At 32.9% G+C, this 17,763-nt stretch overlaps 1 protein-coding gene across 2 annotated transcripts in view; it reads right to left on the bottom strand.

Annotated features, from left to right (window-relative positions):
* Nucleotides 1-5,650: 5,650 nt before the first annotated feature.
* Nucleotides 5,651-17,763, bottom strand: part of LOC143230878 (nephrin-like) — a 68,595-nt gene continuing 56,482 nt past the window's right edge. The window contains exons 10-23 of one of the 2 annotated variants that reach the window (XM_076465168.1): nt 17,301-17,437; nt 16,700-16,853; nt 16,102-16,160; nt 15,609-15,852; nt 14,601-14,906; nt 13,583-13,861; nt 12,521-12,829; nt 11,763-12,050; nt 10,906-11,082; nt 9,633-9,662; nt 9,109-9,254; nt 8,304-8,418; nt 7,473-7,591; nt 5,651-7,198 (exon numbers count right to left, since the gene is read on the bottom strand). In XM_076465168.1, coding sequence (XP_076321283.1) covers nt 6,956-7,198; nt 7,473-7,591; nt 8,304-8,418; nt 9,109-9,254; nt 9,633-9,662; nt 10,906-11,082; nt 11,763-12,050; nt 12,521-12,829; nt 13,583-13,861; nt 14,601-14,906; nt 15,609-15,852; nt 16,102-16,160; nt 16,700-16,853; nt 17,301-17,437 — 2,606 coding nt within the window. In that variant the 3' untranslated portion in view covers nt 5,651-6,955. The remainder of the gene's footprint in view (nt 7,199-7,472; nt 7,592-8,303; nt 8,419-9,108; nt 9,255-9,632; nt 9,663-10,905; nt 11,083-11,762; nt 12,051-12,520; nt 12,830-13,582; nt 13,862-14,600; nt 14,907-15,608; nt 15,853-16,101; nt 16,161-16,699; nt 16,854-17,300; nt 17,438-17,763) is intronic. The other variant, XM_076465169.1, reaches the window with a different exon arrangement.

Genomic DNA, 17,763 nt, shown 5'->3' with positions numbered 1-17,763 from the left:
TTGTGACAGAAAGAAATATGTTTTATATTATTTATGATATATGAAAACTACCAAGACAATAAAGAACAGTAATAGAGAAATGTAATTGTTCATTAATATCAGGTCATCCCTTAAGTAATGTCCTATTTTAGGTTCAGAAAAAGAGAAAGGATTTCAAATACTTTTAATGTTATTTAATCACTAATCTATGCCTTATTATTATTAATTACTTCCTGCAAACAATTCACAAGCTTCTGAATGCCACTTCTATAAAATTCTTGAAGTTTGGAGGAAGAGAACGTAGAGAGAGTAGTGTTAACATCTTCGTGTGTTCCTAGCTCCTTTCCATCAATATAGTTCTGCCAGCTTCGGAATAGATGATAATCAGATGGATCAAGATCTGGAGAATAAGGACCATATGGAAGTTTTTCCCAGTCTAGTTCTTCAATCTTTACAGATGTGATCCTTACTGTATGAGGTCGTGCATTATCCTGGTGTAATACAACACCTTTATGATTGATCAAAGCAGGCTTCTTTTCTTTTCAGTACAGCATTCAAGTGCTTTAATTGTTGACAATAGAAGTCTGATGTAATCGTTACAGTAAGTAGCAGCAATTCAAAGAGGATCTCACTAACAATATCCCACTGAACACTTAACAAGACTTTTCTAGGGTGGAAATCCATTTTGGGCTGTGCATTAGCCGGTTTACCTGCACTGAGCCATTGTCTGCAGCGCTTACAATTTTTATAGAACATCCATTTTTCATCTCCAGTCACTAACCTGAAAAAGGTGAATTAAGTTCACGAGAGTGAAGAGAAATGCAAATGTCCACTCTTGCTTTAAGATTGGCTTCTATCAAATCATGGGGGACCCATTTTCCAAGTTTTGACACCTTTCCAAGCTGTTACAGATGACGGTGAACTGTTGAATGGGTTGAATTAAGCTCCTGTGCTAGTTCTTCAACTGTTACAGCAAAAATATTCATCAAATGCAGCCAACAGCAAGTCATCATTAAACTTAACAGGATGACCTGAACGTGGCGCATCACTTCAGCCGTATTCATCTGATCTAAACTTCTGAATCCACCTCCGACGTTTTCTTTCATTGAGAGACTTCGCACCATAAACACGTTGAATGTTTTGTGTAGTTTCTGCTACACTATTGCCTTTTTTAAACTCATAAAGCATTATATGCCTAATGTGCTCCTCAGAGACATCCATCTTAATAAGGGTTTATTTGATTAATGATCTGAAAAAGTGAAGTTGGGTTAGTTTCTCTTATTTGTCTGAACATTTTTATACACGTCCAACTACATATTTTAGTCACTAAAGCCTTCTAGAAAGACAGAAATAATGATAAACTTTCTATATTAAATTTTCGGACATTATTTATGGGATGACCTGATAGCTTGTTTAACTGCAATTATAAGAAAGTAATATAAATTTTATAACTTGTAGATTATGTTAATTTCTGCATTGCTAAAACAGATAATGTAAGATCAAGGATAAATATATATAAATTCCATATTAGATGTCCTGAAAAAGTCCACTATGTGCCAGCAAACATTTTAATTAATGTCATTTACAAAACTTTAAAATCGCAAAAGAATCATGTTTTACTGTTTTCCCTTTTTTGGGCATGTAGTGTAAAGCATTAATGATTATTTTTCGAAAAATATTTTATATGTTTGCACTTTGAATAGAGGGCAGAAATATCTGTTTGTGTTAAATCAACAGAAAGTGTGAAACCTTGTAAATTATTATCCAGACTTGAAGATAAGACAGACAATAAGTAGGCAGTATTAATTTATGGAATAATTAAACTGAATTTAGATAATTAAAGAGATTATATCACTACTTATTACTCATAAGAAAATGTACTTGTACCAAATTCCATGTAAGTTGTATAACGCACACATAAGTAGTCAAATTGTACTTTTCTTATTGACAAATTGATCAAAAACGAAAAATTCCAAAATTCTCTACATCTCTGTTTGGGATCTGCAAAGAATATCTGCCAAATTCCACATAAATTGGTGAAAACAAGGCTAAATAATTGATCAAAACTACTAAAATTATGCATTTTTGTGAGTTTTGACTCTCCCTAGAAATACATAAAATAGGCAAATCTGATTTTTGTTTGTCAGTATGTTGAGCGCATGAAAATTTACATTTGTACCAATTTTCATCTTGATCACTGTAAGTGTGATTACATAGGAGCCCAAAATTTAAATATTTGTTTTTAAACCCATATAATCCCTAAGCGAGATTGAATCAAAAGAGATTTCTGGGTGTTTTATACCAATATATAACCTTACCCAGTTTCTAATCAATCTGCTGAGAAATGCTGACGTTTTTGTATTAAACACAAAGGTTTATATGCGCTCTGCTCATCAAAGGTATAGAAATTCAATTTATAACGGTAAAAGTCCACACACGTAACATTGTACCGCTAGAGGGCGCCGATCAATTAAGGGATAGCTTGTTTTTTTTTTTAAATTAAGGTGCATAATGGGTTATCGGTGCTCTGCCCACCACGGGTACCGAAACCCGGTTTGTAGTGATACTAGATCGTAGACATACCGGTGTGCTACTGGAGGGCTAAAGTCTGAAAAGTATTTAGATGAAGAATAAGGAACAATAGAAAACAGTATGCTTCTCTGCGAATACAAAATAACAAGAGAACGTGTAATTAAAATAATTTGTTTAACTGTATAGTGTATACTTTAACTGATCTTATTATGTTATTATGTATTTGGAAGAAATAGGTATTTGATTTATGTTACTTATGTTTAATTGAAAAACATATTTAAATGTTTTTGTTATAAATTCTCGGTAAAAATTATAGCCATAAGAATGAAATTTGAAATCACAAAACCGATTAAAGAAATTAATAAAGGAGACAAAAAATAGAATAGTTTGATGTTCCTGTGTTTTATCATTCATATCCACAGGTGAATTTTATTGGCGTTTTGTTTATGTGTGTATATTACAATGAATACAAATACATTAATCTATGTATATATATATGCATACATTAAAACGATTCAATCATTACAGAAATGCCAACGATGTTCGATAACACTAAATAGTGGCTACTACGTATAAATTTATATATATGTATTAATTAATATAACTGATTAAGCGTTGATGTTTGAAGTAAGTTGTATCGCACTGAAACATTGAAAACTGAAAGAAACAATATAATTTCGTATGCAATCTTTATTTCATGAATCTCTGTTGTCATTGAGCAGAAACACAGTGGATATGATACTAGACTTCACAGTTATGTTTTGTACCAGCTTTCTTTTGAAATCTATGAATTCAATTTTAAAAAATGTTGTATTCTTTTTCATCTAGAGCCTAGCTGGATTTTTTTTGTTTAGTCTAGCTGCATTTCTTCTCGTCTCGAGTCTATCTGCGTTCTTTTTTTTTGTCTGGTCTACCTGTATTATTTTTTCGTTTAAAGTCTACCTGTATTATTTTTTCGTCTAGAGCCCAACTGCTTGAGAATAGCAATCAATAGCAGAATAAAAGAGTAATAAAAAATTTTATTTTCTTATTCTTTAAGCCTCTTGAATAGTTTAACCAAGCCAGCAAAAAAATGTTTAATATAGTTAAAGACGGGCAATACAGTAATATACCAGAACTATTGGGGCAACACTCCCAAACTAGAAAACGGGGCTTCTAACCTGCCACTTAGCCATTGGGAAGCTTAAACCAAGTTTCGATACTCACGGTGGACACAGCACAGATAACCATTGTGAGATTTGTACTTAACTACAAACAAACAAGTCACGTTGCATTTGAATTTTTTCCCACATTTTAAAGTACCGTTTACTCCATATAGGTGTGTAACAGGCATAGACTCCCAATTCTTATCAAGTTGTTACCAGCTAAAGAGTCAACGGACTCTTAACAATGATTGGTTACTGGATATGCGTGTTGAGCCATTCCTGCCACTGTGGACTTTTTCAAGCCAACTTTTAGTAACGCCTATAATAACGTAGGCAAACGATCATGCTAATGTTAATCTTGGGACAACCAAACCAAAATTATTAACAGATCAAACCCAAAGAACCTCAAAACTTGTTGTAATGATTAATCACAACCGTAATACCAGATAAACAATCTGAGGGAAACTACACAATTAAAGTTTCCATGGAAGAGCTGCTGCTCACAAGTCATGGTTTGCAAACCTGACTGCAAGGCGTCGAACAAAAGGGAGCCTGAAACATCGAGATTAATGTATCGAACAACAGACCTTAGTAGTTCACTTGTTCTAACTGTCTACAAGGTTATAGCGGCTCTAGAAAAATGAGATTAATAACATATATAAAACACCAATCGAATTTCAGATCACCCATCAAATCCAGTATAACTGAACATGTCCTAGGAGACTGTTATTTAGTTGTCACATCCAATTTTTTTTAGAGATTAGTTAAGACCAATGATGTATGAAAGAGAGTCTTTTCACAAAATGAGGCTTAAGATGAACACCAGTTACTTTTAAGAATATAAAAATGTAAAGTTTGTAATAGTATAGTATGATAAAAAAGCAACGATTGTGACGAAGGCGATTTCAGAAAGTACACTTTTTAATACTTAATTTGCTCATTTGAATTGGTCAGAAATGAAGACGTAGGTTGATTGGAGCTCTTGAACCAACGTCATTTTTCGTTACCACACGCTAATTAATGATTATTATGTATAACTGAATAGCTTTTGAAAATAAAAAATAAACTGTAGAACGAATAATATTTTGTTCCGTTTTTTCTAAAGTGTTAAAAGCAACAAGCAAGTATTACTTTTTTGAATACATATTGATGAAAGAATAGTTTCATGTAGATTACAACTTATTCCTAAAACACTGCAAAACTTTTTTTGTTAAAATGTTCTTCCTTGGGCTAAAGAAATCTGATATGACTCAATTCTTCAATCCCGAAATAAAGAGAGAAGATTTATCCCTAATGAACTAATAAATCTCATATTATAATCCCAGCACTATGTAACAACATTTTTACTACTATTTGTTCGTAGGCAGAAAGTGTTATTTCCCAGTTGATTATGCTTAAAGTAAATAGAAAAGACCAATTTTTCTCTTAAACTTTGCTTTTGTGACCTGGGAGCGTATAACGAAAACATGATGGGAGACCATATTTAGGGGCTGTTACGTGAATGTGATTTACATTACAGTCGCAAATCTCGAAAAACCACTCACTTCTAAACATATTTGTTCATTTTTGTATAACTTTAGTGTAAATGCGGGTAAATCTTGATTCATATGCTGTTTTATTCAGACCTTATATAAATGAAAATGTGCAAAATTGCCCGTTTTTACATAGAAAATAGGTTAATTTCTAAATTTCATTATCCAGGTCACAAAAGCAAAGTTTGAAGGAAATAATGGCCATTTTCTGCACTTTTAAAATATAAGCAATTAAGAAATAACACATACTATACAGGAACAAAATTTGTGTTACGTAGTGTAATTAGTAATTACTATCACACACCACAGAGTATTTCTAAGATTTTTTTCATCCGTTTCATTTTGTGAGAATCAAGCACCTTGAAGTTGAAAAAAATTACGTAAACTTTTACTTTATTTTGAAGGAAAATTTAAGTGTTATGGAGTTGACTAGCATATTAGAAAAGTGAGACCAAAGACATGTTGTAAGAAAGCAAGGTTTACTGGCAAGTTGAGAAGAAGACAGCTGAGTATTAATATACAACAATGATAATCTACATGACGCAAATAAAGAGCGATGATTAATTTTTTAAACGAAATCTTAAATGCCAATAATTAACATTTTGGCCACGTAGGATGTGGTAGTTGACATTCGGATCTTTATTAAAATGGTGTTTACTTTCAACAATCATATATACATTTTGGCTTAAAATATTATTTTACCATTAAAACGAAATACGAACAATGCTCATCTATAAAGCAAGTAGCAGACTTTGGTGAACGGATTGACTAGATATACATATCTTAAGTAACATCATTCAACAGTTTCACATACCATCTTTGTACGGCTATATACATATAATCCTTATTATGTATATGCATATAATTGGATCTTCACCAAAGTCTAAGTGATACTGTACATTATCTTGTACTCAATATCGCTAAAAGTTAACATTAAAACTGATAGGCCTACCTCCTATTGCTTATTATTGACTTAAATATAACCCTGTTCAAGCACAAAGTTGTTGGTCCCGTTAAAATGTAAACCAAGTGTAGGTCTTTTTATTTTTTTTACATTAAAGTCTCACCGTAAAATGAAAACCAGTTTTATGATATAACCAAATTTCTCAAACAATGTGATTATTTGACATTACATCCTTTAAAGTATATATGGAAAAAAGAGCATTAGATATTACATAACAAGAGGCAATAAAATTTGGTGCTTTGATAAAACTGGAGCTTCTTCATGTCTTTGAATCTAATTCTGTGGCTATATTATCTTCGCGTTCCTGAATAAGGCACATTCATCACACCAATAGCACACTTGTCCGAGGGATGATTTCTTTTTGTCGTTTCAGTTACAGTTTACTACACACATCACATTATATTACAGGCTATACGATTCAACACACATACACACAGACCAAGTTGAACAGCACCACTACACATGTTATCAGGCCCAAATTAACTGAGAACGAGATTTTCGTTACGGTAAAATTCAAACCTTGCACTATTCACAAATGATGACAGCTATACGATCTTTGTATATATGTTTTTATAATTTAATTCAATGCGAACATTTATTTTCAGAAAGAGTATCAAAGATCGTGAATATTTGGGTTCATGTCTTGAACGCTGAGCTTTGAAAGTTACGAAACCACTTGACTTGAAACATGGCGGCTGGCCATTTCAACATCTCATATTTTGCTAATGTTTTAAATTAGATTAGCCAAATATTACAAACTAAACATCAAGTTGTTGCCATTTCATTTTCCACGTTGAATAACATCACACTAAGTGTCCTGGCATCTCTTCTTCAACTACTATTCCATCAGGAATCTGGTTTAGGTAACTGTTGGAGTTAGGTTCTAAAACGTTCGGATTGAAGGTACTCAGATTTGTCGTGTTATTGCCTGTTCTGGAAACAGGGAAAGAAACATAGCGAACACCAGGAGTAGTGTCTCCGTTACTAGCTGCTGTTCTACTGGGAGGTGGTGGAGGTGTATTGTAGCCGATCTTCCCGTAATTAATCTGGAAAGAATGTAATTAGAAGTTAGAAAGCTCTACTGGACCACAATAACTTATAACTTAAAAACAATATAACATGACTTTACCGTTTCTGATAAGTATGCTGGTTTAGAAGTATATCATATTAATATTATCGTCTGATTGATTTGCAATCCTACAACCAAATAAAACATTTAAAACTAGTGGAACGGATCAGATACACAAATTACAGTTTTTTACTTTTCGTTGGTTACTATATTCTTGAAATATTGTAGAAAAAGAACACTATCAACAGTACCTTTTCACCTAGAGTTTGGTTATAGGCATTTCTTCTCAACGCATCGACATAAAACTCCTCCTCAGATTCATATGGAGGTCTGTGAGACAATTCTGGCTGTATGTCTAAAGTAGTTTGTCCTGCATTTATAATATAAATACATATACAAACACAAAATATCAATAAAAAGCCTACTGAAGAACGGTTTATCTGTTTCAGCTACACCTAATAATTAGTACAATATTTATAAATATATAAGGCGTAACGTTATCATGTTTTTGTGTATAAGGAAATTCTAGTTATTATCTCTTTAAAGTAAGGATATTATATTATATTCCTGAGTAAATAAATGACGCTTATATAATGTAGTATGAAATTCCCATTAATATACGTCTACTATAATAAAATAATAATTCTGTATCACTTTTGAATAAGATAATGACGATAACAACTAATCATAATAAGATTATAATGTTGTGAAACTGGACGCAATAACTGTCTATACGCTTAAAGTGCCCATATCGTTTGTGTATAGGGAAGTTATATTAATATGTATTTGTGAATACTTTATTTATTAAAAACAAAACCAGCTTTCGTAAACATGATTAATTTGATATCCAACAAGATATATGAACAACTAAGTCAAAATTTTCGAGTTAATTTTGAACGCTGATTTCCGTTTTTTTGTCTGTTTTTCCTTTTCGATATAAAATGTTAACCATCATTTTATCCAAGTAAGACGTATTTTAATCTTAGACTGATTTTACATTAAAGGTGTTTACATATACGCCTGTACTTGTCAGTAAGACGTGCAAAATACCAAATTCCTAAAAAGTTACACAGAGTTATTACCTTCAAGATGGTATCTGTTGTATGGAGAATAGTGGGGGCTTGTTCCGTCAGGAATGTAGAAATCTCTGTCTTGGTCAATTAGATAAGTGGCAAGCACTGGCTTAGCAGGTTCTTCCTGACAAGCAAAAAAAAAAAAAAGTACATACAGTAGTCATTCCGAGTTCCGAAGTAAATCTAATAGCGAATGTTGTGTTTAAACATTGTTGTCTACATAGCAAACCTAATTGATCAAGGTGAAGATTTCTCACATTATTTCGCAGTTACCAGTTTTTATGTCTTTTTAGAACCTTAGTTTCTTAGTGCGCTCGAACTTCACAAAAATGAATACTGTCCGTCATAGAACAATAATTCTCGGTAGGCCATAGGGAACATGAATTTTTGGTCACAGGAAATGGTCACCACAGGACGATACACTTCCTCATTGCAGCCACCATTTATGCCATCGATGGTCTACATCCTTGTTACGACTATCCACATAGTGTGGAATGACCCACTTGAATTTTTGCTGACAAGCATAACCAAAGTAAAATTTGCATCATGATCGCTTGCTACATTTTCGATTTCAAGGATGGTATTGTTTGTGATGGGTTTGAAAACAAGTCGAGGGTTAAAGGGTTAGCATTGAATTATAATGTTTATGTGGACAGACTTAGGTGAATTATAACAAGCTTTGACTGTGTTGAGAAATCACCTTACGTTGTACCTAAACTTGTCCAGTAAGCGTAAGGTTTCATTGAAAGAAAGTTTGTTTTTTGTAGTCGTTTAAACGTTTATCTTGTCAGCACTATCATAAGATATAACTTACTGAATATTCCCCGGTGCTAGGTCCGTCAGAGTAGGCTTCACTTTTGTCAGACGTAAAACTCGCAGTTTCTCCGTTCACAGTATCATTGTAGCTGCTAGGAGCGTACATCTCAATAGTCGCTTCCTTGCTGCTGGTCTGGTCGCTTTCTTTTGGAGCAAAAACATTCGTTGGTAACTATTATTGTTACTTAGGGATAGCCAAACCAAATACTTGAAACAGCTTTTATTTTTTTCGTATTGTTTAGTACTAATAACTTGATATTTGTTTGAATTGTACTAACGCTAGTTTTAAATTTAACTTCATACTTCAAAAATACATAAAACACGTAAACAAAGAAACTTTATTACTTTTACCTTATAGAAACATAATTTTGTAGAAATGAAACCGTAATTTGCTTTTTCAAATTTTCTGTTTCTACAACTACAAAGGGAGTTAGTTACTTACGCCAAGAAATATCATATATTACTAGCTTATTAAAGACATATAGAATGAAAACGAACATTTTATTTCTTTGATGTACTTACTGTGACAGAATGTCGACAGCCTCCGCAATACTTACACGAGCAGCATACACAAAAAGAAATAAGCAATAAGCTGGAAATTCTATAGCATTTTCTCGCTACAACAATACAAATATATCACAATAACACGCATGTTTCAGCATCATTGATCTTTATCTTGTATATTTTCTATACCATGCGATAATGTACATTTAATTTATGACCACCAGTCCTCGCTGTCCCACTTTTCTCAGGTCTCGCATCTGGGACATGCACAAGAAACTACACATTGTCTTTTACAAATTACTTTACATTTTACAACATTCTTCCGAAGAATTGGAAATCGATCGCGAGAGGCAAGGTCTTGCAATATCCCAAACTGTGATAAATTGCTACCATCATGCATGTTGAAGACAACACAGAACAAACAATGTGTGACTCCAGAGAATAAAGTCGTTGGAGCGAAGACTAAAGAACGTCAGAAAAGCTTAAAACTGAATCAAAAAGAGAAACATGAAGTTGACGGATTCTCAAGAGTTTTCCACCTTGTTATTACTAAAGCCAACCATCGATTGTCGTACGTAGTTCGACACGACGAGTTTTGAGTGTGGATGCAAACAATTAAAACTAACATAAGCTCTAAATACTGTGAATGCCTTATGAGAAACCAGTCTACTGTAGAAATAGTGTTTAAAGAATGATAAATAGTTTAATGTGAAATGGAAATGATTAAAACATTAATTTTATTTATAAGATGAATTTAACTTTATACGTATATTCACTTATATGATATTGCACCAAAAATGAGCAACTTTCTTACATTTTTCAAACGCAACAGATGATGTGATTTAATTTTTATTGTCTTATCAAATGTTACCTACACTTTTAACACTCGACAGAATATGTGATTTTATTTTTCTATTACCTTTTCAAATGTTACCTACACTTTTAACACGTAACGAATTATATGATTTGATTTTTCTATTACCTTCTCAAATGTTTTACCTACACTTTTAACACGCAACGGATTATATGATTTGATTTTTCTATTACCTTCTCAAATGTTTTACCTACACTTTTAACACGCAACGGATCATGTGTTTTGATTTTTTATTATCTTTGCAAATGTTTCCTACAGTTTTAGCACAAAACAACAAGCATTTACGGAATAATATTCACATGAGAGCATTTAACTCTAATTTCATGAGAATGAGATTCAGAAGTGTATAAAAACTAGTATTATATCAATTAAATTATTCTGGTTAATTCCTTGGGGCACTAAACTAACCGCTCTTACCTTCTTCTAGTCTTTTTTTTCTTCTTCGTCGAACAAAGCATATAACAAGAATGATATTAAGTACGAGCAAAAAGGTTCCTACGACAGACACAGAAATGATAATTATCCGAGGAAGTTCACCTTTCTCTGATAACACTTCAGTCATTACTTGCTCTGTTTCCGTGTCAGGAGCTTCACCTTTGCAATACAAAAAATCAAAACTAAACAATGAAAAATAATTAACATCATTATGTTTTTGCCAAAACAAAGATAATCTGTTTCTGAAAAGGAACTGTGAGGTTTAATAAGGTTATATTCTTCAGAACCGTATAAGTGTTTTCACTGGTGCTATTAAAATTCAAATTATAATAATACTAATAAGTTTTTTGCGTTAATATAAATTTGCATATTATATTTAACCGTAAGCAAAATTCGCTCAACAAATCTGATTTGAAGTGTCAATCAAAACGTCAGATTCAATAAAACATAAAGCTAAATTGCTGGTAAGAAGACAAAAAATAACATTGTGTTTTCAATCTATTCTAAGATTATGGTAATTTTTTTTTACTCAATGCACAATATTGTAATGACATTGGAGCGTAAACTACAAACCGATTCAATAAAACATAAAGCTAAATTACTCGTAAGAAGACAAAGAATGACGTTGTGTTTTAAATCTATTGTAAGACTATGATAGTTTTTTGTTTTACTCGATGCACAATATTATAATGATATAGACGTGTAAACCGCAAACTGTTTTAATCCTTGCACAAGTATAACTAAAGAAGTGGAAAGTCACCACGAGAATTAACTTGACAACAGCTTGATTTTTACCATTCTTACAATAAGTTTTGATTAAACAATTATTCATAGCTTACTTGAGGTTCTAACTTTCAATATTTCAGTTGTATACTCGCTGAAACCAAGATCATTGTACGCTTGTAAGCTAAAGATATACTCTATACCTCTAGCTAACCCTGTTACAGTGAACACCGTAGCATTACGTGGATACACATCTGCGTATTGGTACTCCGGATAATCAGTTTCTTTGTACCGAATTCTATAAGTTTGGGAACGCCCTCCATCAAAACCAGGAATCCAACTCAGCGTTACTGAGTTATGGGTAACGTTCAACATTTTAACAGCAGCAGGCGGATCTGGGTGACCTGAAAAATGAAAAGCAACAACAAATAAATCTATAATCGATATACAAGTTCCACAGCTATATTCAAATATTAAATGATACTGTATGCCAGAAATGCTTCTAAACTCTGGGTATTTGAAAAAAACATATGTATATCCAGCTGTTCTATAACATCACAGATGTGACTACTTACATACCAAGTAGACTTCAAAATACCCTTTTTTACTCCTGAAGATATACAGTCAACTATTCGAAAGACTCGAGTTTATGGGTTTTTGAAATCTATTTGATTTATTTTTTGGGTAAATATTTGTGTTCATTTCTTCATAAGATTTGATACTTTAATATCCAAAATATCTTCCAGGATAATTGTAAAAATAGTCAGAAATAATTATTGTATTGTTTTTGATAATTTTAATATAAAGTGCATTCAACAATTTCAATGACGGCAAAATATAAACATTTATAACAATAGTTAAGAACCGACCTTACCTGTTGTATCCAGTATAACTTTTACGCTATCAAACCCTAGTTCGTTTTTAGCAATACACTCATATAATCCATAGTCAAGACTTGTCACATCTTTAACATAAAGAACACCTTCCCACGTAGTTAAGCCAAGCATTGATGTTTCTGTATCGTATTTTTCTGGCTTCGCATCACTACTAACAGTAGCGCCCTCATGTGACCAAGTAAAAGTGATATTTGGCACTCCTTCGGCTTGGCATATAATTTTAGCTGTTTCACCATTTTCGCTGGCTGATTTCAGTAGTGGTGGCGATCGGGCAACAGTAGGTTTTTCTACAATGCACGGAAGAAAACAATATTACATATAATATGTAATAAACTGGTATTTAGTAAACATTGACGATGTCACTAGACATTGCGATTTTTGAAGACGGAGTTAACACTTCATTACTGACGTCAGCGACGTACAGCATAAAGTGTTATTTCTCTATAATAACATTATCATGATCACCAAATGAAATATACTTACTGTACTTTTATTTTAAATGCTTGTTATAAACTGAACTTATCGGTTATGAATGACTTTTGCTAATTTTTAACTACTTTATGTTTTTTGCTTATAACGTTATTTGTGTGTTCATTTGAGAAAAAAAATTCTATCGTAGAATTTCAAAAAGAAAATATAAATTGGTATGATGTTACAGTAATAAAATTGCTATCAATGATATTTGTCACTTATCAAATATAGATTTCTAAGCTTGTAAGTTTGTGGAATAAATAGGTTGAAAACATTTTAATGTCCCTATGTTGCCTGTTTTCTCAAGTACTTTGCTCTTCTAAAACTTATTCATGTCAGTTGAGAATAACGGTGGTAGTAGACGACTGGAAAATAAATATGACGATTGAATCTGAGCTTTGAGAACAACTAGAATGACCACAATAAATTATTGTCAAGTTAAATTATCTTTAAAACATTCATCTCAACGTCTTCGTTTGGTGTCAACATTTCCAACAAAATACATTTAACTAAATGTATTGGAAGTAGCTGATTTTTGAAGTGTAAGTTATCGAATGTTCAATACGTACGTTTAACAACCAAGATGGATGTTTTTATGTCTTCCTCTCCAATGTTATTATAAGCCAAACATTCAAACACACCCACGTCCTCTGGAGACACGTTGTAGATCGTTAAGAACGACCGGCCACCTTCTAGAGATTGCTTAGTGCGGCTCATGTTAAAATCATCTCTTCGCCAGGTGATGATATTGTCTGTTAAGGGGTTGGCATCAGCTACACATTCCAGATAAGCATTTGCATTTTGATCGACTACAGTGACCTCAGTGACCTTGGTTATGGACGCTGGGTCTGAAACAAAAGAAAAGAAAAAGGCAACATTAGCAAACTTATAACAGTGAAAAATTAGCTTAGTACGTTTATTAACTGTTAATGAACATATTTATATCCCTGTACCTGTCTATAGCTATATCGATATTGACATTGATTACGACCCGGCATAATCTGAGGGTCGTGGGTTCGAATCTCTATCACACCAAACATGCTCGCCTTTTAACCCGTGGGAGCATTACAATGTGACGGTCAATCCCACCATTTGTTGGTAGAAGAGTAGCCCAAGAGTTGACGGTGGGTGGTTATGACTAGCTGCCTTCCCTCTAGTCTTACACTGCTAAATTAGGGACGACTAGCTCAAATAGCCCTCGTGTAGCTTTGCGTGAAAATTTAAAAAACAAACAAACAAACAAACGGACTACGCCAATCCCAATTGGCTTATATAGTTCTAGTCAAAATTCAAAGTGAAAGAAATTATATTATTGTGTAGACGCACATTATAGCACAAATGCAGAGTAAAAGGTATATCTGTACTTCACCAAGATATTTCATTGCACCACCGTCTTCAAGTGGATCTAAGAACTACTAAAAGTTGTCTCGTGAACGTATTTATTGTTACTGTTATTTATCATCTCAAGTCGATCGCAACTTTCAGTCTCCTCATAAAGGAGACAACGCTTCTAAAGATGACTATACAGTGACTGACTACGAAACTGAACTATAACTTGAAGTGAAACGATACGACACAAACACTCACATTGTACATTTAAGACGATAGTGATCTCCGAGGTTCCTTCTTCATTGGCAGCTTCACACTTGAAGCGTCCAGCGTCAGATCTTCTTACGTTGGTTATGTTTAGGATTGGACCGTTCGAAATAATCCTGGTCTTATTGACGTTGCTTGTTTTTTCTTTTTCTTGAATATCAACTACGGTATTTCCATCTCTGGTCCATGTGTATGTAATAACGTTAGGATTTCCTCTGGCTGTCAGGTTGATGAAAGTCGTTTCTCCTTCGACAATATCAAATGTTTCAGTTTGGGTCGAATAAAACTCTGGCTTGTCTGCAAATACACATTATAAAATGCAGTAGAAGGAAAACAGAAGCTAAGTTATTAAATTTGTTTATTAAGAATGCGCTTGTGCAATCTATTAAAATCTAGTCATTTAGAAATAAATACTTTTTTTATAAGATATGAATACTTAACTGCCTCATCAGCAATTTATACTTTCTGAGCTTTTTTCGATGATTAACTTGTCAATTGAAATGTTAATTTTAGTCAATTTTAAATATAATTTAATTCCGTGTCTTATCTAATACAGTCGTGCCTTAAACATTTATCAAATGGCTTAATACTTCTAAAAACGTAAACCTCTTATAAACTAAGTGTATATACTTGATGTAGACATATAAATTTCCAAGAGTTTGGATCAAAGAAAGATTTCTTCGATAAATGAACTAAAAGCAAAGCTAACTGTACGTATTAAGAAAAGCTCATTCAGTGCTATTGATCGCAAAAAAGTCACTAACAGTTTGTTTCATTGAGTTCCAGATTCCTGCTTGATGGTAACCATAGTGTGATGGTAAATACAATAGAAAGAATCGATGCTCAAGTCTCACTAAAGACGTGAGTTCTCCACATGAAAGGAACTCGAGCTATCAAAGCGTTATGGTTGGTCAAGATATATTTCTTTGTTGTTACGTTGTGGAACTCTTATCAGTAAGCAGACAGCAATCAATATGTGATCGGAAATTTACTACTTACATATTACGTTTAGTGTAATGACGTTATGCACGCTTTTTTGCAATACTTCATTCGTAGCTTGACAGGTGTACCGATCTCCATTATTTTCAGATGTTACGTTTAGTTGTAACTGGTTTCTCGTCGACTGGCCACCATTAGCAGTGTCCAGAACGCCATCTGGTGTTCCTTGAATGAGAAATCCATCACGCCACCAAGTGATGGTGGAAGCTGGATTGCTAGAATCCGATTCACAAATGAGCTTCACCTGCAAATTTAAAGGATGCTTGTTTGAAGGTTTCAAATACAAATTAAATGTAGCCGCAAATAAAACTGAAAATGTGAAGTGGAATGTTGAACATTCAGCATTACATTTACATTTTTTGTTAGCAATGTGTAACCAGTTTATTTTTTTTTCAAATTATTTTAATAGGATTTTATTTTTATACTGAACACTTTTCGACTACAAGTAAGCAGACGGAGTTCATAATACACAACTTAATGAAAAACACGTTACCTTTTGTCCAGCCTTTGATTTCGGAGGTATCGCTTTTATGGTTACCACAGAAGGTGGAACTGAAAAGAAGTATGATTAATTGAATATTAACTTTAGATATATTATTCGTTCCCCCCCTAATATTTGGCTATTTTGCAATTTGTGGGTTATATTTGATGTTGAGAAGTATTTTAATAGTTCAACTGAATAGTTAAGTGCCATAAATCATCTAAAGTTATACTTATTGTCATGATTTTATTCCTCAATAATAACTATCATCTAACTTCTTATCTTATCAATACCCCAAAATATTCCTCTTTGTGTTTTTGGAATCACAACTCTTCAAAAATACAATATCAGTATTGATATAAAACATTTTTATTTCTACACTGTTAAACGCATCAATTACTCAAAGTGAATACTGATATAACAGTAATTCTCTAATTAAATAAAATGACTGTTAACAGTTGTTTATAAGCCTTACAATGAAATAGTCTTCTTAAAGAAAGAACATTTTGCTACAATCTCTGGGAGTGTGATATGTAGTTAGATTTTATTAACTCTAGAAGATTGTATGTTGTGTATTTCATGGATGCAAGATCACGAAATCAAAACTTACAGTGAACAGTGAATTGAATTTTGGCTACAAGAGGTTGATATGTAGCCGAGTTACTGGCTTCACAGCGGTATTCCACACCGTTGTCTCTTGCTTCGGTTTCTACGAGAACTTCACTACTTACGACATTACCGTTCGACGTGATGACTGATTTTATCTATTTAAAACAGAAAAATATAGCTACTCAGAACACTTCTCAACTAAACCAAATAACTGGAAAACTCTTATGACTGTTTTATTTTTCTTATTTGGCTATTATTAATAGAATTAAAATGTATTATAAAATAAGTAACAGATCTCCATTCAAAATCAACAGAGTAAACATATCATGACAATAATGTAAGTTAATAATACTTCAGGTTAAAAGTCAATTAAGTGTATTAATGATAAAACAGTTTATCTTTGAAGGGCGAGTCTTTACGTCATAACTTGAATTTCACGACTAAAAGGAAAAAGTAATTATCTTTTAAACGTTGTCCCTCAATTACTACATATTTTATCATGTCTTACATTCGACGACACTCTATTTGAATGAGCTTTTTTCAATAAATCAACATGATTTCTTCTAGATCTCGGAACAAGCGAACAAGACCAACATTACTACCTCGGTATTTTGTTTAAACCACTTCAAAGTAGGAAGCGGGTTCCCGCCGTTCGAAATACACGTTAACCGCTGAAGTTCACCAGCTCGAATCGATTTATCTCTGATGTAGCCAAGGATTTTCGGAGGAGCAGGGGGATCTGTTGGGGGTTGAAAATAGAATCAACTGAAATTGTCTCTTTCTTTTGCTTACTTAGCACTAGAAACGAATAACTCAATAGCGTAATAAAAAATCGAATATCGGATAAAAGTATGAGTCACTTCGGACCAGATAATAAAACAGTTCAAAATCAACTGTATAATTTTAGATTATGTACACTCTCAAGTAAAATTTTAATTAGTTCGGTTATTTGTCACAAATATCAGTAAACAAAACTGCGTCAGTTAAGCTGAAATAACCTAAGTACACTTTGGTATAACTTAGTTCTAGAAAGTAGAGAAAAAATTGTAGCATTAATGCATGCTA

Source organism: Tachypleus tridentatus, chromosome 10 (assembly GCF_004210375.1).
Source record: "Tachypleus tridentatus isolate NWPU-2018 chromosome 10, ASM421037v1, whole genome shotgun sequence".
NCBI lineage: Eukaryota > Metazoa > Arthropoda > Merostomata > Xiphosura > Limulidae > Tachypleus > Tachypleus tridentatus.
This window is presented reverse-complemented; position numbering and strand designations above follow the sequence as displayed.